This window comes from Heptranchias perlo, chromosome 15 (assembly GCF_035084215.1).
Source record: "Heptranchias perlo isolate sHepPer1 chromosome 15, sHepPer1.hap1, whole genome shotgun sequence".
NCBI lineage: Eukaryota > Metazoa > Chordata > Chondrichthyes > Hexanchiformes > Hexanchidae > Heptranchias > Heptranchias perlo.
In genome coordinates, this window is record NC_090339.1 from 34,469,019 (window position 1) to 34,490,879 (window position 21,861).

The window sequence follows — 21,861 nt, forward strand, 5'->3', positions numbered from 1 at the left end:
TCACTTTCAGGGTCCTGTCTTCAACAGAGGTTCTCTCCACAGACACAGATAGTAGTTCAGCAGAAGACAGTGATTTTGAGGAAATGGGAAAAAATATTGAAAACATGTTACAGAATAAGAAAACAAGCTCGCAACTTTCACGTGAGCGTGAGGAGCAGGAGCGCAAGGAACTGCAGAGGATGTTGATGGGAGAGGAAATTGGAAATGAAAAGGACCGTGATAAAAAGGAGAAGAAAGACAGGAAAGGTTCATGTGAGTGACACTTGCTCAGTATTGCTGCAGGAGAGGCATAATTTTACTGACTGTTTGGTAAGATTTAACTGCTGCTATGTGTGGGCTGGTGCTGCAGGGAGAGGGGCTGAAGCCGAGTGCTGCAGGAAGTGGGTTTAAAGGTGGGTGTGGTAGGATGTCAGTCTGAGGGTAGGTGATGAAGTTGAGAATGGCAAATTAAGCCCTGAGGAAGTCAAAGTTCAAATGTTGATTGTGCCTGGGTAGTTTGTGTTAAGTTTCTTGACTGAAAATGCACAACAATCTCAGTAACAGTGCTACTCAAAATTCTCCTCCAGAATGCACTGAATCTGTTAAAAATTAGAGGCAGGTGAGCAGGATTGTTAAGATTGCAGTTAAGATTTTTTTTGTGTAGAATCCAAGTTATACAAATTACTGGATTTTTTTTTTAACCATTCGGTAGATTGAAGTTTGGTGTAATAGACACAAGTGCTTGCTGTTGGCAAAATGCTGAGTTTTGCAGCAAGGAAGTGGTTAAACTGTAGGAGTGGCTGTATTGTTGACTGAAATATGGTTGACTGAAGCTGCATCATGAGAATAAGAAAAGATCACAGATAATGAAATCCTTCTGTGTTCTTCTATATTCTCAATCAATGACGTTCTATTATTTCACCTGTCAGTTTTCTCCCTTGACCACCAACAAGCCTCAGATACTTTGCAATTCTTCATGTCTGAGCCTAGATGGTGAGTGTTGGAGAGCATCACAGCTGAGACCAATCCTGTTCTCACCTGGCAGCCATACAGCAGAGGTCACTGACCAGGAGTGGGAATATTGGCTGAATTTCCCTTAACTATCCCAGGGACAAAACAAGGTCCAGCACTCAAGTATAACATAAGGGACTTAGGGCCCATATTGCTGTCCTGATTGAGATCAGCTAATTCAGTACAAACCTTGATCGAGTTTGAGACGTTTTGGTCTGTGTGGCTCAGTTACTCCCTGTCTTTACTATCTGGGGCATTGGGGAGCTTCATTTCACAGCATTTTTTGTTTGGTTTCATTTTATTTTCTTAGGGGATAAACACATTAAACAATTGGCTACTGCAACCAAACTACTCAATCATACAGGTATTTCTCCACTTAAAAACACTGTGAGATCAAGTGTGCATTCAAGCCTTGGATTGTTTAGGCACATTATTTAGCACATTATTTGTTAGCCAGTGAAAGCACCAGAGTCCTAACCAGTGACGTCTACTGGAAGTGCACCAGTGGACATTAGATGAGGACAGGATTGGGCTCAACAGTAATGTCTCCCATGGTTAAATAGCTTACCAACATGCAATGTCACACATGAAAATGAGGTATTAGAGGGCAGCCAGTGCCATGGAACTGTATCCTTGCCTTCTTGGCATGGGAGCAGAGTGAAAATTAGCTGCATTCTCCAGAATGCGATAGATCTTAAGTCATCCCCATACCTTCCTATTTGCTGTGCTGGTCCTCTCTCACATAAAAGCCAGTTCTTTATCTCCTATTTTTAAACTCTTGTGTTTATCATGGTGCGGGATGTTAGTGCTGGAGAATGGACCTCTTCCCATTTCAGGCTCCTAGTGTCGACATCAAGCTTTTGGGACACATACAATGCAGCCAGTTACAGAGTAAAGCTACCTCCACTCTGCTCTAACAGTGTGCTCAACCTCAGATGAGCACTCCCTACCGCACCAGCCATCCTGTGGCCTCTCTAAGTGAGATAGCCCATTAGTGCCAAAATGGGCACAATTTTGTGCTGTAGTGCCATATCCTGTGGAAACTGATTTGAGACTGCCCAAACTTGTTTCATATAGGATCATTACAGCCAGCAGAGTGAGGAGGCTTTCATCTCATTAGTCTGAGCTGGATTTCTCAAAGTTGAAAGGTCAGTGTCTAATGCGCTGGTCCACCCAGATCTCCTTTCTTTTTTTCCTTTCATCTTTGGATTAAGTACTTACGTAGCAGTTTGATTTGACATTAAAAATGATATCTAGGTGATTTTCTTTGATCTTTCAGCGTGCAGCACTCCAACCCCTGGAGTGTTACACAAAGATGATGATACAGCCTCTGTTACCAGCCTTAACTCCTCAGCAACAGGACGACGGCTCAAGATTTATCGCACATTCCGAGATGAAGATGGAAAGGAGTACGTAAGATGTGAGACTGTCAGGAAAGTTGCTGTAATCGATGCGTATGTTAGAATACGGACAACAAAAGATGAAGACTTTATGTAAGTGGAATGTTTTTTATTGCAGCAATGTGTGTTCAATGTTCACTACTTCTCAGTTATACTGGAGAGTGGTTTTATTGTTCTGCTAGGGTGTTAGAATTTACATCTAGGATTAAATTGCAGCTGACTTGTAAATAATTGCTTTTGCAAAAGAAATCTTAATCAATATTAAGGAAAATTAATTTTTTGGATGCGTTTGTAGCAAGCAGTGTATTGAAGGACAAATGAGGATGAGCAGAGAAATGATCCCTAAACCTCCCCGCCAGCTGTGGCTCAGTGGTAACACTCACCTCTGAGTCCGAAGGTTGTGGGTTGAAGTATCACTCCAGAGACTTGAGCACATAATCCTGGCTGACACTCCAGTGCAGTACTGAGGGAGCGCTGCACTGTCGGAGGTGCCGTCCTTCAGATGAGATGTTAAACCAAGGCCTCGTCTAGCCTCCCATGTGGACGTAAAAGATCCCATGGCACTATATCGAAGAAGAGAAGGGGAGTTCTCCCTGGTGTCCTGGCCAATGTTTGTCCCTCAACCAACATCACTAAAGCAGATTATCTGGTCATTATCTCATTGCTGTGCACAAATTAAATTGGCTGCTGCATTTCCTGCATTACAACAGTAACTACACTTCAAAAGTACTTAATTGGCTGTAAAGCGCTTTGGGATGTCCTGAGGTTATGAAAGGCGCTATATAAATGCAAGGCTTTCTTCTTTCTTCTTTCCACCTCTCTCCTCCTTTAAGACCCTCCTTAAAATTTGCCTCTTTGACCAAGCTTTTGTTCACCTGTCCTAATGTCTCCTCCTTTCGGAGTCAATTGTCTGATTATGCTCCTGTGAAGTGCCTTGCAATGTTTCATTATGTTAAAGATGTTCTATAAATGCAAGTTGTTGTTGATACAAAGGTGAGAGATGATTAAAATTTCAGATTTAAGGGGCACTTTTGAGACAGATGAGGCAGCCAGCGACTGACAAAAAGAGTTGGGTAAAATCTGCAATTAGGCAAATCAGTGGCAGACAAAGTTCAATACAGATAAATGCAGGGTATTATGTGTCAGCAAGGAATAGACTGCCCCCCCATCTACCTTAGGAAATTCAGAACTGGAGGAAGTATTCAGAAAAATATCATTGTATTCATTATTTGATAGAAGAGGGATATATCTGGGCATTAAATGATGATCTGAACAGGTAAAGACCTAAACAACATGGAAACTAGATGGAAAAAAAGCTTTCATTCTTATGTTCTTGTGTCTGTGTTCCATAGCCGCAAATTTGCTCTATTTGATGAACAACATCGTGAGGAAATGCGACGAGAACGACGCAGAATTCAGGAACAACTTCGGCGACTCAAACGGAATCAGGAGAAGGAGAAATTGAAAGGACCACCAGAGAAAAAACCCAAAAAGGTCAAAGAAAGGCCTGACCTTAAGGTAACCAATCTGAACAAGCAGAAGGGCCTGACCTAATCTGAAACCAGTTTCATTTGTAACTTCAAAACTCCAATTGTCAAAATTGTTACCTTTCTTGGCCCCTCACACCCTAACCAAGTCTTCCTTTTTCCAGTGAGAACAGACTTAGTGATTGCATGACCTAATCGATCGGTCTCATTTCAGATGAAATCTATTCAAAGATTCAGGTTCAACTGTCAGACTTGTTTATGTTTAGGGGAAAATTAGCTTTGCACCAAAGTTGAAGGGACCCAAAAATGGTCTGAGTGATTCCTGTACATTGACCTAATTTCCAGGGTGAATGAGGTGGGCTGAGATGTGCTCCTTATTGAAACTTCTTGTGTTTCCATTTTGGTAAGTTGAGATTCAGTGCCATCCTCATTGGCTTTCTTTGACCACTTTCCAAGACCTCTTTTTTCCAGGAATTAAAAAGCGGTGAAGACTGGAAGTCAACAGCTTACACTTATATAGCCTTTAAAATGTCCCAGAGGACTTCTCAGGAGAATGGAAAAATCAGACATTAAATAGGAATTGGGAGAAGTTAGGAGAGATGACAGAAGATGAGATCAAAGATGTAGGTTTTGAGGAAGCTTTTTAAAAGTGGTGAGAGATAAACAGGGCTGAGAAAAAGAATCCAGAATGTATGGATACTGCAACTAAGGAGTGGAGGTGGGGGAAAGCACCGTTGTCCAGACTTAGAAGAGTGGAGGGTATGAGCTAGGACACAAGGCAGGCGGAGTTTGCAAGTAGGGTGGAACAAGGCCCTGGAGGAATTTGTAGACAAAGGAGGATTTTAAAATCAATGTGTTGGGGTGGAGAATAACTGGAAGTAGTCCAGGGTGGGAGTGATTGCTGAAGTGAGACTTAGTATAAAATATGGTGGGATTGTCGGAATTTGCGCAGGGTAGAACTCAAGAGGCTGTCGAGATCATTGGAGAAGGTGAGGTTGTGAACGAAGGCTTCAACAGGAAGAAGTCCAAGATAATTAAACAAGTGTTAGAAAGAGTAAGAGAAAGTAAGACAGAGTGTTGATAACCGCAAGAGGAATTAAAAGAATTGCTTTGGGTGTATATAAAGTAAGTGAAGTGTTTGTTCAATTAGAATAAATAGTTTAAAGGATAAATTAAGTAGAAACGTATGTACTCAGGAAATGGTAGTTGTGTTGAATTGATTCCTTTTACATTTATCTTAATGAGTGAAGACTGTGGACAAATTCCAGATCTAGCCAGACTGCTCAAGTCTATTAAATATGAAGAGGGATGGTAAAACATTGATAATGAAGAAATTTAAAACATAAATGTCTATAGGATATCTCCTTATTACCTACAGTGCAGTTTCAGGCTGCAACAGATTCTGGAGTAGGTCTGTCTCCAGAGTATGCTGTGTTGCCCTGCCACTAGCAAAGTGAAAGCAGGATGGAATAGCAGCCAGGAGGTGCTCTTGAGAGCACATGGTGGGGCAGAGAATATTAAAAACTGTCTCCCTGCCAGGAAAGTGTCTGAAATATTTGTGTTTGTAAACACCACCAAGGTGCTCGGAACACTTGGGATCTAGAGTTAAGAAATAGTTTATCCCACATTTTCGGAGTTACTGTTAATCTGAACCAGGTGTTTTATCGTTAGCTAGTCAATGGGGTTTAAAAAAAAGCCTTGCAATTGGAAGTTCTGGGAAGAATTCAAAGCTCCCTTCTTTCTTTTCCCTATTTACAGCTAAAATGTGGTGCCTGTGGTGCCATTGGCCACATGAGGACCAATAAGTTTTGTCCTCTGTATTACCAAACAAATGCTCCACCAAGTAACCCAGTTGCGATGACAGAGGAACAGGAGGAGGAGCTTGAAAAGACTGTTATACCCAATGACAACGAGGAACTTATCAAAGTGGAAGGAACCAAAATTGTGCTGGGCAAACAGCTGATTGAGAGGTAAGTAAGAAATTATGGTTAGTGATGAGGGCAAGAAAGGAATTTTGCATAGTTAACCTGCCCAAGGAGATACTAAAAAGAATAATGGATAACTATTTTGAAAGATGGGAATAAAACTTGCACAGCAGGTTTGTGGTCATGCAGGTGAGAAATGGATGTTTCTACTTATTTTACAGGCACCTTGTCACAAATGTCTTGCACCTGTTGAATGTTTTTTGTTTAAACTCGGTGCTACCTTGTTTGTTTAGGCCAGTCTAAATTTACAATTGAGCATTGTGGGTACTGTACTGATAGATGTGTACAAGAAAAGTTTGTTATAACAGACTGACATTCTGTCAATCAGGGTAATCTCGATAAAGTGGGATGTGGTGGAAACGTTGGGGTGCATGCCTTATGGTAAACAAATAAGAACAGATGTTGTTAGCCTGCATTGCTTTCTTGGGCATGTACAAATAGCACCATGATCAGGTTTCTAAGGTCGTTAAGCACGTTGGGACATTTTTCTACATTAAAGGTACTATATAATTGCAAGTTGTTGGCATTGTTAAGGATGTGACGAAGCAGCAGATGGAGCAGATAAAAATCGAGTTTTTTGAGGAAGTGACATTCCAAGTAGACAGTTGGAAACTATGTGACATGGTGTACTTAGATTTCCAAAAAGCCCTAGTTAAAATTCCTCATAAAAAGCTGTTACTGAAGCTGAAAACTGTAGGAATTCAAAGTAAAATCCAGGTGCAGATAAAGAATTGCTGAAGGAAAAAAAGCAAAGGTTACTTATTAGGTGATTGATGTCTGTGTGGGGGGGGAGAGAGGAAGTGCTGAGTGCTGGAGTCCCGACTGTTTCTAATCTAAATTAGTGATTTAGATATAGAAACCCAGTGCACACAGGTGAAATTTGCAGATGATACTAAACCAGAGAGGGGCGGTGGTGGGGGTGGGGGGTGGGGCGCAGGAAGGGCACTTTTGAGACAGACGAGGCAGATCAGTGGCAGGCAAAATTCCACACAGATAATTGCAAGTTATTATGTGTTGGCAGGAAAAATGGATGTTACAAGTATATGATAGAAATAGCTGAAGATAAAACAGAAAAAGAAACTTGTTGTGAAGCAGCAGATGGAGCAGACATGTCAACTTGTACAATAAACAAACTTAATTATTTTGCAAGGACAATTGAATATAAATCAGAGGATGCCATACTGAAACTGTACAGATCCCTGGTCAGACCACACCCTGAATAGAGTATTTTGTTTTGGTCATTAAGATGTAACAGAAAAATTCAAGTCATGGAGGTAGTGCAGTAAAGAGCCACTAGGGAGATCCCTGGTGTCAAAAGATTGCGTTATGAGCAAAGAGTAGTGCATTTATGCCTTGAAAGGAGACAACAGAAAGTGGCCCTTATAGATGTACACAAGATGTTAACTAGCATAGATAAGGTTATGCCAGTTGACTAGAACAAAAGGAATAGATTAAAACTGGTGTATGGAAAGTTTAGGACAGATGTTAGAAATCATTTCTTGATGCAAAAGTGATTAACACGTGAGTGACCTGCCAGGTAAGATAATGAAAGCAAAACTTCAGAGTCACTCAGTTTGATGATTTGATGGGGAGAATCTAGGTTTTTTTTTATTCTGTGTGAGAAGGGGCAGGAAGAAGATTTTTATCGATACAAAAGATTGGAAATTGGCAGTAGACGTTTGGAAAAGGGGCTCTTTCCTGGCAAAGATAAGTAGCACCAATCTGAAGCTGTAGATGGTGTTACAGTCAGATTGGATAAAAGAGCTTTCACATGGTGGAGCTGACAGTTCACATTAGATGAGGTTAGAACATATGAAATAAAGCCAGTAAAATATAAAAGGGTCTGAACAAAATGGTAAGACATGGGCGGAAGTGTGTCATGCGTGCAGTGGAGATGGGAGGGCAAGGAATTGTGGGAGTTTGTATGGCTAGAAATGAGAGGATAATCTGTTTTGGTGAATATAGGAACAGGAGCAGGCCATTCAGCCCCTCGTGCCTGCTCTGCCATTTGATAAGATCATGGCTGATCTGTGATCTAACTCCATATACCCGCCTTTGGCCCATATCCCTTAATACCTTTGATTGCCAAAAAGCTAACTATCCCAGATTTAAATTTAGCAATTGAGCTAGTGTAAATTGCCATTTGTGGAAGAGAGTTCCAAACTTCCACCACCCTTTGTGTGTAGAAATGTTTTCTAATCTCACTCCTGAAAGGTCTGGCTCTAATTTTTAGACTGTGCCCCCTACTCCTAGAATCCCCAACCAACGGAAATAGTTTCTCTCTATCCACCCTATCTGTTCCCCTTAATATCTTATAAACTTCGATCAGATCACCCCTTAACCTTCTAAACTCCAGAGAATACAACCCCAATTTGTGTAATCTCTCCTCGTAACTTAACCCTTGAAGTCCGGGTATCATTCTAGTAAACCTACGCTGCACTCCCTCCAAGGCCAAGTGTCCTTCCAAAGGTGCGGTGCCCAGAACTGCTCACAGTACTCCACGTGCGGTCTAACCAGGGTTTTGTCGAGCTGCAGCATAACTTCTGCTCGCTTATACTCTTGTCCTCTAGATATAAAGGCCAGCATTCCATTAGCCTTATTGATTATTTTCTGCACCTGTTCATGACACTTCAATGATCTATGTACCTGAACCCCTAAGTCCCTTTGGACATCCACTGTTTTTTAACTTTTTACCATTTCGAAAGTACCCTCTTCTATCCTTTTTTGATCCAAAGTGGATGACCTCACATTTGTCAACATTGAATTCCATTTGCCACAGTTTTGCCCATTCACCTAATCTATCAATATCGCTTTGTAATTTTATGTTTTCAGCTACACTGCTTACAATGCCACCAATCTTTGTGTCATTGGCAAACTTAGATATGACACTTTCTATGCCTTCATCTAAGTCATTAATAAATATTGTGAATAATTGAGTCCCCAAGACAGATCCCTGCGGGATTCCACTTGCCACATCCTGCCAATGTGAGTATCTACCCATTATCCCTACTCTCTGTCGCCTTTCGCTCAGCCAACTTCCTAACCAAGTCAGTACTTTTCCCTCGATTCCATGGGCTTCTATCTTAGCTAACAGTCTCTTATGTGGGACCTAATCAAATGCCTTCTGGAAGTCCATATAAATAACATCCATTGACATTCCCCTGTCCACTACTTTAGTCACCTCTTCAAAAAATTCAATCAGGTTTGTCAGGCACGACCTACCTTTCACAAATCCATGCTGGCTCTCTCTGATTAACTGAAAATTCTCGAGGTGTTCAGTCACCCTATCCTTAATTATAGACGCCAGCATTTTCCCCACAAAAGATGTTAGGCTAACTGGTCTATAATTCCCCGGTTTCCCTCTCTCTCCTTTCTTAAAAAGCGGAGTGACATGCAATTTTCCAATCTAGAGGGACAGTTCCTGAATCTAGAGAACTTTGAAAGATTATAGTTAGGGCATCTGCAATGTGCTCACCTACTTCCTTTAAAACCCTGGGATGGAAACCATCTGGTCCTGGGGATTTGTCACTCTTTAGTGCTATTATTTTTTTCGATGTCGATTGAGATATAAATGTTGGCCAGGAAACTGAGGGGAACTCCCTTGCTTTTCTTTAGGAACTCGGGATCTCCCCCAAAGGTGCTGCCATAAAATGGGATTCCCCTCTCCCCCACCCCCTTTGCTGGATCCCCTCCCTTATCTCCCCCATCCTGTGGAGATTGTCATGTTAAAATGACCACAGTAGTGGTAGCGTCCCTCTGTCGCTTCCCTGTAATATAAGAACATAAGAAATAGGAGCAGGAGTAGGCCATACGGCCCTTCGAGCCTGCTCCACCATTCAATCAGATCATGGCTGCTCTTCTACCTCAACTCCACTTTCCTGCTTGATCCCCATATCCCTTGATTCCCCAAAAGTTCAAAAATCTATCTATCACAGCTTTGAATATACTCAACGACTGAGCATCCACAGCCCTCTGGGGGTAGAGAATTCCAAAGATGCACAACCCTGTGAGTGAAGAAATTCCTTCTCATCTCAGTCTTAAATGGCTGACCCTTTATCTTGCGACTGTGCCCTCTAGTTCTAGACTCTCCAGATAGGGGAAACAACCTCTCAGCATCTACCCTGTCGAGCCCCCCCTCAGAATCTTATATGTTTCATTCTTCTAAGCTCCAAAGAGTATAGGCCCATTCTACTAAACCTCTCCTCATAGGACAATCCTCTCATCCCAGGAATTAATCTAGTGAACCTCTGTTGCACTGCTTCTAAGGCAAGTATATGCTTCCTTAGATAAGGAGACCAAAACTGTAAGCAGTACTACAAGTGCGGTCTCACCAAAGCCCTGTACAATTGTAGTAAGACTTCCTTACTCTTGTATTCCAACCCTCTTGCAATAAAGGCCAACATGCCATTTGCTTTCCTAATTGCCTGCTGTACCTGCATGCTAACTTTTTGTGTTTCTTGTACGAGGACACCCAAGTCTCTCTGGACACCAACATTTAATAGTTTCTCACCATTTAAAAAATATTCTGTTTTTCTATTCTTCCTACCAAAGTGAATAATCTCACATTTCCCCACCTTATACTCCATCTGCCACTTTCTTGCCCACTCATTTAACCTGTCTATATCCCTTTGCAGACTCTGTGTCCTCCCCACTGCTTACTTTCCCACCTAGCTTTGTTTCGTTAGCAAACTTGGTAACGTTACACTTAGTCCCTTCATTCAAGTCATTAATATAGATTGTAAATAGCTGAGGCCCAAGCTCTGATCTTTGCGGTACCCCACTAGTTACAGCCTGCCAACTTGAAAATGACCCATTTATCCCTACACTCTGTTTTCTGTCTGTTAACCAATCCTCTATCCATGCTAATATTTTACCCCCAACTCCAACCTTGTGTAACAACCTTTTATGTGGCACCTTATCAAATGCCTTTTGTAATGCCAGTACAATAGATGGCACTCTAATATGATTTCCAGTGTTGGTCTGATCACTGACAGAAATCATTGAGCCTTCAGCATACAGTTGCCGATGTCCCACCCCGGTGATGCTGTGGTGCCAACTCCCAGCTATTCCTTTTCTTTGCTGCTTTCATCCCCTTGGCCCTGCTAGCTAGCCTCCAGTTCTGTTCTTTTCCCACTCCTCGGTCTCTGGCCTGCTCCATGCATGCTCCTTGGCCTCCGGATTGGCATCTGACCTACTGTGGCCTGTCCTGCCCTCTCCTCCCATTCTGAACCTGGCTCTTCCTGGTTCCTCCCAACCTTTCTGACCATCTTTGTTGCCGCTTCTTCAACTCTTCCTGGCTTGACTCTTTTTCCTGCCACCAAGGACTGGCTTTTCCTGCTGCGGCCTCAACTCTTCCAGGCCCGCTGCCATGCCAGCCAACCTAAGCTAAGCTGCCCTACGCCCTGTTTCTGCTCACTATTTAAAAGTTAATAACTTGGGTTGGTCTTTCGATCTTATAGCTAATTTATATAACTGGCTGGAAACTACTTTCTTCCACGGGAGAGAGATGAGCAAAGAAAGGAAACTGTTCCTCATTCATGTTTTAAAACTGAACTAGAAAATCTCATACAAAAGGACAATGTGTTCTCTACAAGTTGTACAACAGTGTATTTTTAATATTACTGGCGTTCAAGGCACTCATCGTAACATCTGTTTTATTTCATTCGGAAGTATTTTGGTATTTATTGGGTTACAATTTCTCTGCAATTATTTTGATTGGAAACAAAATAATATGCATGGAAAATGAAAGTGATCTCAGGGTCCTGATTGTTAATAAATTGAAGCTATCGGAACAGTGAGTAAAGCAAATTAGTTGTTGGTATGTAGTAGAAGGTCAATATTGAGCCAAAATAGTGAGGTAATTCTGCCACTTTATAACTCATGGGTGTGATCGCACTTAGAATACTATGTACTGTTTTGGTCGCCACAGTACAAAAAGGATTTTGTAGCAATTGAATGGATACAGAAGAGAGCAACCAGAATGATTGAGGGGATGGAAGGATTGGAGTATGAGGAGCACTTATATAAATTGGGCATATTCTCACTGGAAAAGAGAAGGTGGAGAGGTGATGTGATTGCTATTTTTAGGATTCTAAAGGGACTAGTTAATGTCGACCATGACAAGCTACTTCACCTTGTCCAGAACAGTAGAACCTGAGGACATGACCTGCGCTTGAAGTGGGGTTAATTCAAAACTAATCTGCGGAAACATTATTTCAGCGAGCGAATGGTCAATCTATGGAACATGCTCCCTAGGGAGATGGTGGAAGGAGATAGTATTGATTCATTCAAGTGCAAATTAGATAGATTTCTTTCAGAAAATAATATTTTTGGATAGAGTGTATGAGTAATTTGAGATATGACATATAAATGCAGCAGGCTTAGGTGAAACAAGTGACTTTGGACCTGTGGTTCCCAAAGCTTTCCACCACTGGTATTTTCCTCGCCTTATGTCTGGGTCTATTGTAGACTTAATTGATAGTGATTGATTTCAATGATTAGTTGACAATTCCATTATTGTTGTATCATGCGACTACCAGGATGATAGAAGGTGAACTAGATGGTCCTTGGTCTTTTTTCGTCTAGCAATTCCTATGTTCCTGTCAATGTATAAAACTGTACAATCTGTTTTGACATTGATGAACTTCTTTCTACGAGTTAATTTCGAGCTTTCATTGTTGCACGTTAAAAATCCATAAACCTGCCAATTTCACAGTGTGCCAAAGTCACTTCTCAAGTGTGACATAATTTATGCATCTGAATTTCTGAAGCATCCTGTAACTTCTCTCTAATCTCTATATTTAACATTTGGCATTTCAGTGCAGATGAAGTGCGCAGGAAATCTTTGGTCCTCAAATTCCCCAAACAGCAGCTGCCTCCAAAACGCCGCAGACGGGTGGGAACTACGGTCCACTGTGATTACTTAAATGTAAGTCCTGATTTTATTTGTACTGCTTCCTGAAATACTGGTTGTTGCTGTCTGAGCCAAATTTAAAATAACTTAGTAAATGATTAGAGGTTATTTAGAACAGTTACTGGTATAATTTTAATTTCAGTTCAAGAAATTCTGCAATATAATTTCATCAATATCCTACTGTTTTATTCTTAACACTATATTTGTTGAAATCTAAAAAAATTAGTGCAGGAGACAAGAGATTACTTAATATGAATATACCCAGAAAGGGGGACTTGGTGCACTGAGTTAGCATGTTGTCCTTTGGAACAACAACTTGCTTCTACGTAGCACCTTTAAAATAATTAACCTGAAGGGAACAAGGGACCTCACAGAGAATGGATGCCAAGCAGTAAAAGGTGAAGAATTCGGAAAAGTGACCGAAAGCATGGTTGTCAACATAGTTTTTGAAGGGGCTTTTGAAGCTGGAGAGAGATTAAACAAGATGGTGAGGTTTAGGAACTAACTCGAGTGCACTGTGTTGATTGCTAAAGGCTCTGCCATTGATGGTGGAGTGAAGAGGGAAATACACAGGAGATCAAAATTGGAAGAGTGGAGGAAACAAGCTGAGATACAGGATTGAAAGAAGTTGCAAAAGTAGGGTGAGTCAAGGTCATAGAAGGATTTGTAAATGAAGCAAGGACTTTGAATTCAGTGTATTGAAGGAATGGGGAGCCAATGAAGGTCAGCAAGGATGGGTGGGTTGCGCTTTGCGTCGATAGAATGCCTGCAAGAATTTTGGACAAGTTAAAGTTTATTTAAGGTGTAGCACAGAAGGCCAGTAATGAAAGTGTTGGAGAAGTTGAGTCCAGAGATGTCTGCAGTGTGAATAATGGTTTCATTGACAGTAGGGATAAGGTCAGGGCAGAGGTGGTCAATTTTGCAGAGATGGAAATAGGTGATTTTGGTGATAAGCTCAGCTTCAAAATCCTTATCCTAAGATCAAACAGGACATCAAGATTGCCAACATAAGCTTCAGTTTGAGGAACAACCAGGGAGAGGGATGGAGTCGCACAAGGATACAGAGCTTTTGGCAGGACAAAGTCAAGTTGGAGATAGTTCTCGCTCATCCACTACTTCAGATTTTTGGGAAAGGGTTGGTAATATTTTGACAAAGTAGAGGTAATCATTCAGCCAAGGTCAGATAGCTGTGTAGAATAAGAGGTAAGTAAGGTTATTCTGGTGATCAGAGCCCTTGATGCTGCAAAACTGTTCGCTTTTGTTTTCTTTCTCTCTTAATAGAGACCTCACAAGTCCATTCACAGGCGACGGACAGACCCGATGGTCACCCTGTCATCCATACTGGAAGGAATTATCAACGACATGCGAGACCTAGTAAACGTGAGAGTTCACTTGTTTTCTTCAATTTAAGGCTTGGAAGAGGGAAGGGGCAACAATTAGAAAAATGAAATGTGAGACTGGATGAGCACAGCAGATCACCATGTTTTGCTTTCACCTCTCATACATGGACTTGGGCTCATAGCATAAAACAGCCCCTAAATTGGTATCAGTGAACACTAGCTATAGATAGATGGGGTTTAGAAAATGGAGCCCAATGAGGCCTGTAGGGATTGTCTTCACTTGGGAACTGTGTGATAAATGCATCGCTTTGCAGTATTCCCATTAACGTGCTCCATAATATCGTTTAGTTCACTTTTTCCATTAAATTATTTTAAGAGTAGCTATGTAAGAGGATAATGTGTTGGTTCAAACAGGAGAGAAACTTTCCATTACCTTTGACCTTCTGTATTAAATTCTCCTCTTGTTCTTCCCAGACTTATCCATTCCACACTCCCGTTAACGCGAAGGTTGTGAAGGATTATTATAAAATTATCACGAAACCAATGGACCTGCAGACCTTGAGAGAGAATGTCCGCAAACGGATGTACCATTCACGAGAAGAATTCCGAGAGTATGTGGAACTTATTGTAAAAAATTGTGTCACTTACAATGGTAAGAGCTGCAAGTGATCACCACAAATCATTTATATTATTTACTTTAAGTTCATGAAGGAGCCATGAATTGTATTGTAGAAGGGTTATGTTTCTGAGATAAGGAGTTAAATAGATGGGCAGATAGGTAACAGATGCAATTCAGTGTTGAAAAATGTGAAGTAAGAATAAGGAAAGGAAAATAACCTTAAACAGTAATATTTTGATTAGAGGAGCAGAGGAACCTTGGTGTGCAGATACACAAGTCATTAAAAGTAGCAGGACAATTAGATAAGATCATAACAAAAGCAAATGGAGTTCTTGGTTTTGTGTCTAGAGGTGTAGAAAATAAAAATGAGATAATGTTGAACTTGTACAAGACCTTAGGCCACAGTTGGAGTAATTTGCATATTTTTGGGCACCTCATTGTAGGAAGGATATAAAAGCGAAGGAAAAAGTGCAGCACAGATTCCCTAGAATGTTACCAGGAATAAGGGATAATTATAAAGAGAGGCTTGGGAAGTTAGGGCTTTTTTCATTAGAATGAGATGGTTAAGGGTAACCTGATACAAAGTCTATAAGGTTATGAAGGATTATAAGATTAAAAAATGATTGGTGAGACAGTAATGTGAGGTCACCAATTCTTTGTAGTGAGGTGGTCGGAATGTGGAATTATTGAAGTGGAGTCCATAAATTCTTCTGAAAGGGAATTAGATAGTTTCTTGAAAAAGAGGAATATTGAAGTACGTGGGACATGAGAAGGAGAATGTGATTAGGTTACGTGGAGAAAAACATGGGTACAGGCTTGACAGGACAAATGGCCTTTTTCTGTGCTGTAACGTTCTGTGAGTGAAGTGGAACTCCATCCAGTTGAGTAAAAAGGGCGTGGAGTAATTTGGAAGCAGGCAGTTATGAAGTGGAGGTATTGCACATATGAGTAAGTGATGATGGTCATGTGAGGAGAGCTCGGTGATGCGTTGTATGCAGGTTTGTGAATGGTTACAGAAGTGGTATGTGAATTGATGCACTGAGTAGTTGTTTGCCTCTCTAGGTGTGAAGCATCCTCTGACGCAAATTGCCCAAAGTATGGTGGAACTCTGTGACATGAAGTTCAAAGAGGTGAGTAGTGAGACTCGTTATGTATCAACCTGCTGTGTGCTTCCCATTGCAACCTATAATCTCTGCTTTCCTGACACTTGTACTGCACTTAAAATAAACGAGAATGCTAAAATATTAATAAGAATATTTAATAAAATTTGGATTAAATATTTTTTAAAAAGCTGCTCATTGTTGAGTTCATTTTTTGGAGGAAATCTTTTTGGTCTAGCTGACATTGTCACTTTACAATATGTTTGCTGTACCATTCATGAGAAGAATTCTGTGAGCACGTGGAAATCATTGTAAAAACTGTGCCCTTTACAATGCATGAGAGTTAAACTGGCCAAAATCTGCTCAAGGACTGAAAGAAAGAAAATAAAGACTCACTCGCACACTCAGATTCCCTCACTCTCGCTCGCGCGCGCACACAAACACACACACACACACACACACACACACACACCGCTCCTAAAGGACTCGTAAAGTGTAGTCATTGTTGTAATGTGGGAAATGTGGCTACCAATTTGCGCACAGCAAGGTCCCACAAACAGCAATCAGTTAATTACCAGATAATCTGTTTTAATGATGTTAGTTGAGGGATAAATATTGGACAGGAAACTCCCCTGCTGCTCTTCGAAATAGTGCCGTGGGATCTTTTACGTCCATCTGAGAGGGTGGACCAGACCTCGGTTTAACATCTCAAATGAAAGGCAGTGCAGCACTCCCTCAATACTGCACTAGAGTGTCAGCCTGCATTTTGTGCTCAAGTCTTTGAGACTGGTGCCTGTCATTGATTGAACATTGGGTAAGTCTGTTTTCTGTCTCTCTCCATCTTGCTCTCGACTGGCATTGTGGCCCCCATCAATGAGGGGAATCCAAGTGTGAATATCACTTGACCCAAGGATTCAAACTTGGGTCTCCAATGCGCTGACAACCCTTCTTTATAACTTAAGGTTTTATTCAATTGGTTTATAATGTGATGGTTTCATTGGGGGAGGTTTTTTTATTTGTGGCTAATATTAAGGTTCAAGATTTTATTTGCTTTTATTAGAAAGAAGATAAACTTGTTCGCCTGGAGAAAGCTATTAATCCTCTTCTGGATGATGACGATCAGGTTGCTTTCTCCTTTATACTGGATAACATCGTCACTCAAAAGATGATGGCTGTAGCAGATGTAAGTCAGTCTTGTTGTGTCTGTCTCCTCTAAAAGATAGATTCAAATTAAATTGTGAGAACTGTTTTGATCTGTATTGTTAACGCTTTTCCTTCCTCCTGTCAGTCCTGGCCCTTCCATCATCCTGTTAATAAGAAGTTTGTTCCTGATTATTACAAAGTGATCACAAATCCCATGGACCTTGACTCAGTGCGAAAGGTATGAAAATTAACCTGAGGACTTGTTGGAAGCTTCTTAAGTGGCTGCATGGAGTTTCTGCATTCACTTGTAGTCCATTCTATCATGTAGTTACTAAAATCTCTCCATGTCTTTGGTGTTTCAGAATATTTCCAAACACAAGTACCAGAATTGTGAGGTCTTCCTGCAGGATGTGGAACTTATTCTCTCCAATAGCATCAAGTATAATGGTAAAACCCATAGCATGTCTTCTCCAACACAGTCCCATCACTGCATTTCTAATCGAGGGTTGTTCATTTATATTTTAATTTAACGAGCACAGTTCAGTGCACACTTCCTTGTATAAGTGGAACTGTAGGCAGTTGGGCTCTGGAGGGTGTGAGAATGAGCTTAAGGGCTGTGGCTAATCAAAAAGAGCAGGGTGGTTGTTGTTCAGGAGGGAAAAAGTAAACAATAGTAACTAAAAAAAACGTCAATTAGCAGAAAAAAGTGTTCAAGAATGAACTTCAGTACTTTTCTACTAACACAAAGAAATTAGACGTATACACAGCCAGTGAAAATATTAGTGTTATTGACATGACAGAAACATGGCTGTGAGCAGAAAGTGGGCATGAAGTGGAGAAAGGAGATGCAACAGAGTGCTTCTCAAACTTATTCGACCAAAAGTCCTCATAGCCTCTCCTCCATAAGGTATGGGTTCTCTATACAGATTAAAACCAAAAACCACCTGGGAAAGGAAGGCCACCAGCCACCTTGCTTTGCTGATCTTAGAAAAGGGAGACCCCCGTCTACAGTTTGTTACCAAAAAGGAGAATTTTATAATTTTTCTACTTACACATTAGTGATCACCCTGATATGAGAGGCATGCTGTGCCTTTGTATTTAGGTATCAACTAAAATCCTTCAAGATAAACTTTTAAAGTAACTAAAATGGTGCTACAGTTTTTTTTATTCATTCATGGGATGTGGGCATCGCTGGCAAGGCCAGCATTTACAAATAGGTATAGAAATATATATTTCAGCAAGCCCATCCCTAATTGCCCTTGAGAAGGTGGTGGTGAGCTGCCTTCTTGAACTGCTGCAGTCCGTGTGGTGAAGGTTCTCCCACAGTGCTGTTATGTAGGGAGCTCCAGGATTTTGACCCAGCAACGATGAAGGAACAGCGATATATTTTCAAGTCAGGATGGTGTGTGACTTGGAGGGGAACATGCAGGTGGTGGTAGTCCCATGCGCCTACTGCCCCTGTCCTTCTAGGTGGTAGAGGTCGCAGGTTGGGGAGGTGGTGTCAATGAAGCCTTGGCAAGTTGTTGCATTGCATCTTGTAGATAGTACACACTGCAGCCACGGTGTGCCGATGGTGAAGGGAGTGATTGTTTAGGGTGGTGGATGGGGTGCCAATCAAGTGGGCTGCTTTATCCTGGATGATGTCGAGCTTCTTGAGTGTTGTTGGAAATGCAGTCATCCAGGCAAGTGGTGAGTATTCCATCACACTCCTGATTTGTCCCTTGTAGATGGCGGAAAGGCTTTGGGGAGTCAGGAGGTGAGTCACTTGCCACAGAATAACCAACCTCTGAATTGCTCTTGTAGCCACAGTATTTATGTGGCTGGTCCAGTTAAGTTTCTGGTCAATGGTGACCCCCAGGATGTTGATGGTGGGGGATTCGGCGATGGTAATGCCGTTGAATGCCAAGGGGAGGTGGTTAGACTCTCTTGTTGGAGATGGTCATTGCCTGGCACTTGTCTGGTGTGAATGTTACTTGCCACTTATGAGCCCGAGCCTGGATGTTGTCCAGGTTTTGCTGCATGTGGGCATGGACTGCTTCATTATCTAAGGGGTTGCGAATGGAACTGAACACTGCAATCATCAGCGAACATCCCCACTTCTGACCTTATGATGGAGGAAAGGTCATTGATGAAGCAGCTGAAGATGATTTGGTCTAGGACATTGCCCTGAGGAACTCCTGCAACAATGTTCTGGGCTGAGATGATTGGCCTCCAACAACCACTACCATCTTCCTTTGTGCTAGGTATGACTCCAGTCACTGGAGCGTTTTCCCCCTGATTCCCATTGATTTCAGTTTTACTAGGGCTCCTTGATACCACGCTCAGTCAAATGCTGCCTTGATGTCAAGGGAAGTCGCTCTCACCTCACCTCTGGAAATTAGCTCTTTTGTCCCCGTTTGGACCAAGGCTGCAATGAGGTCTGGAGCTGAGTGGTCCTGGCTGAACCCAAACTGAGCATCGGTGAGCAGGTTATTAGTGAGTAAGTGCCACTTGTTAGCATTGTCGACGGCACCTCCCATCACTTTGCTGATGACTGAGAGTAGACTGATGGTGTGGTAATTGGCCGGATTGGATTTGTCCTGCTTTTTATGAATAGGACATACCTGGGCAATTTTCCACTTTGTCGGGTTGATGCCAGTGTTTGTAGCTGTACTGGAACAGCTTGGCTAGAGGCGCGGCTAGTTCTGGAGCACAAGTCTTCAGCACTACAGCCGGGGTTGTTCGGGGCCCATAGCCATTTTTAAAAATTCGTTCGTGGGACGTGGGCGTCGCTGGCAAGGCCAGCATTTATTGCCCATCCCTAATTGCCCTTGAGAAGGTGGTGGTGAGCTACCTTCTTGAACTGCTGCAATCCATGTGGTGAAGGTTCTCCCACAGTGCTGTTAGGTAGGGAGTTCCAGGATTTTGACCCAGCGACGATGAAGGAACAGCAATATATTTTCAAGTTAGGATTGTGTGTAACTTGGAGGGGAACGTGCAGGTGATGTTCTCATGTGCCTATGCCCTTGTCCTTCTAGGTGGTAGAGGTCAAAGAAGCCTCGGCGAGTTGCTGCAGTGCATCCTGTAGATGGTGTACACTGCAGCCATGGTGCGTCGGTGGTGAAGGGAGTAAATGTTTAGGGTGGTGGATGGGGTGCCAATCAAGCGGGCTGCTTTGTCCTGGATGGTGTCGAGCTGCTTGAGTGTTGTTGGAGCTGTACTCATCCAGGCAAGTGGAGGGTATTCCATCACACTCCTGACTTGTGCCTTGTAGATGGTGGAAAGGCTTTGGAAAGTCAGGAGGTGAGTCACTTGCTGCAGAATACCCAGCCTCTGACCTGCCCTTGTAGCCACAGTATTTATGTGGTTGGTCCAGTTAAGTTTCTGGTCAATGGTGACCCCCAGGATTTTGATGGTGGGGGATTCGGCGATGGTAATGCCATTGAATGTCAAGGGGAGGTGGTCATTGCCCGGCACTTGTATGGCGCGAATGTTACTTGCCACTTATCAGCCCAAGTCTGGATGTAATCCAGGTCTTGCTGGATGCGGGCATGGACTGCTTCATTATCTAAGGGGTTGTGAATGGAACTGAATGCTGGGCAATCATCAGCAAACATCCCCATTTCTGACCTTATGATGGAGGGATGGTCTTTGATGAAGCAGCTGAAGATGGTTGGGCCTCGGACACTGCCCTGAGGAACTTCTGCAGCAATGTCCTGGGGCTGTATCCAGTGCACTTAGCCATTTCTTGATATCACTTGGAGTGAATTGAAATGGCTGAAGACTGGCTTCTGTAGTGATTGCGGGAGGAGGCCGAGTTGGATCGCCCACTTGGCACTTCTGGCTGAAGGTGATTGCAAACGCTTCAGCCTTGTCTTTTGCACTCACAAGCTGGGCTCTGCCATCATTGAGGATGGGGATGGTCACGGAGCCTCCTCCTCCCATTTGTTGTTTAATTGGATGTGGCAGGACTGCAGTGCTTTGATCTGATCCTTTGGTTGTGGGATCGCTTAGCTCTGTCTATAGTATACTGTTTCCACGGATTAACATGCATGTAGTCCTGTGTTGTAGCTTCACCAGGTTGGCATCTCATTTTTAGGTGCGCCTGGTGGTCTCCTGGCATGCTCTTCTACACTCATTGAACCAGGGTTGATCCCCTGGCTTATTGGTAATGGTGGAGTGAGGGATATGCTGGCCCATGATGTTACAGATTGTGGTGGAATACAATTCTGATGCTGTTGATGGCCCACAGCACCTCATGGATGCTAGATCTGTCCTGAATCTATCCCATTTAGCACGGAGGTATGCCACACAACACAATGGACGGTGTCCTCAGTGTGAAGACGGGACTTCATCTCCACAAGGACTGTGCGGTGGTCACTCCTACCAATACTGTCATGGACAGATGCATCTGAGACAGGTAGATTGATGAGGATGAGGTCATGTAGGTTTTTCCCTCATGTTGGTTCACTCACCACCTGCCGCAGGCCCAGTCTGGCAGCAATGTCTTTCAGGGCTCGGTCAGTAGTGGTGCTACCACTGAGCCACTCTTGGTGATGGACATCGAAGTCCCCCACCCAGAGTATATTCTGTGCCCTTGCTACCCTCAGTGCTTCCTCCAAGTGGTGCTCAACATGGAGGAGTACTGTTTCATCAGCTGAGGGAGGGCGGTACATGGTAATCAGCAAGAGGTTTCCTTGCCCATGTTTGACCCGATGCCATGAGACTTCATGGGGTCCGGAATCAATGTTGGAGACTCCCAGGGCCACTTCCTCCTGAATGCATACCACTGTGCCGCCACTTCTGGTGGGTCTGCCCTGCCAGTGGGACAGGACATACCCAGGAATGGTGATGGAGGAGTCTGGGACGTTGGCTGAAAGATACGATTCTGAGAGTATGGCTATG

The 21,861-nt window shown here is 42.6% G+C and overlaps 1 protein-coding gene across 1 annotated transcript in view; it reads left to right on the forward strand.

Moving 5' to 3' along the window:
- The window catches only part of taf1 (TAF1 RNA polymerase II, TATA box binding protein (TBP)-associated factor), a 100,168-nt gene that overhangs the window by 55,031 nt on the left and 23,276 nt on the right, over positions 1-21,861 (forward strand). The window contains exons 25-35 of the mRNA XM_067997051.1: positions 11-252; positions 2,270-2,483; positions 3,743-3,908; positions 5,636-5,847; positions 12,682-12,790; positions 14,057-14,155; positions 14,590-14,767; positions 15,797-15,864; positions 16,895-17,017; positions 17,123-17,215; positions 17,340-17,424. Of these exons, the coding sequence (XP_067853152.1) occupies positions 11-252; positions 2,270-2,483; positions 3,743-3,908; positions 5,636-5,847; positions 12,682-12,790; positions 14,057-14,155; positions 14,590-14,767; positions 15,797-15,864; positions 16,895-17,017; positions 17,123-17,215; positions 17,340-17,424 (1,589 nt within the window). The remainder of the gene's footprint in view (positions 1-10; positions 253-2,269; positions 2,484-3,742; positions 3,909-5,635; positions 5,848-12,681; positions 12,791-14,056; positions 14,156-14,589; positions 14,768-15,796; positions 15,865-16,894; positions 17,018-17,122; positions 17,216-17,339; positions 17,425-21,861) is intronic.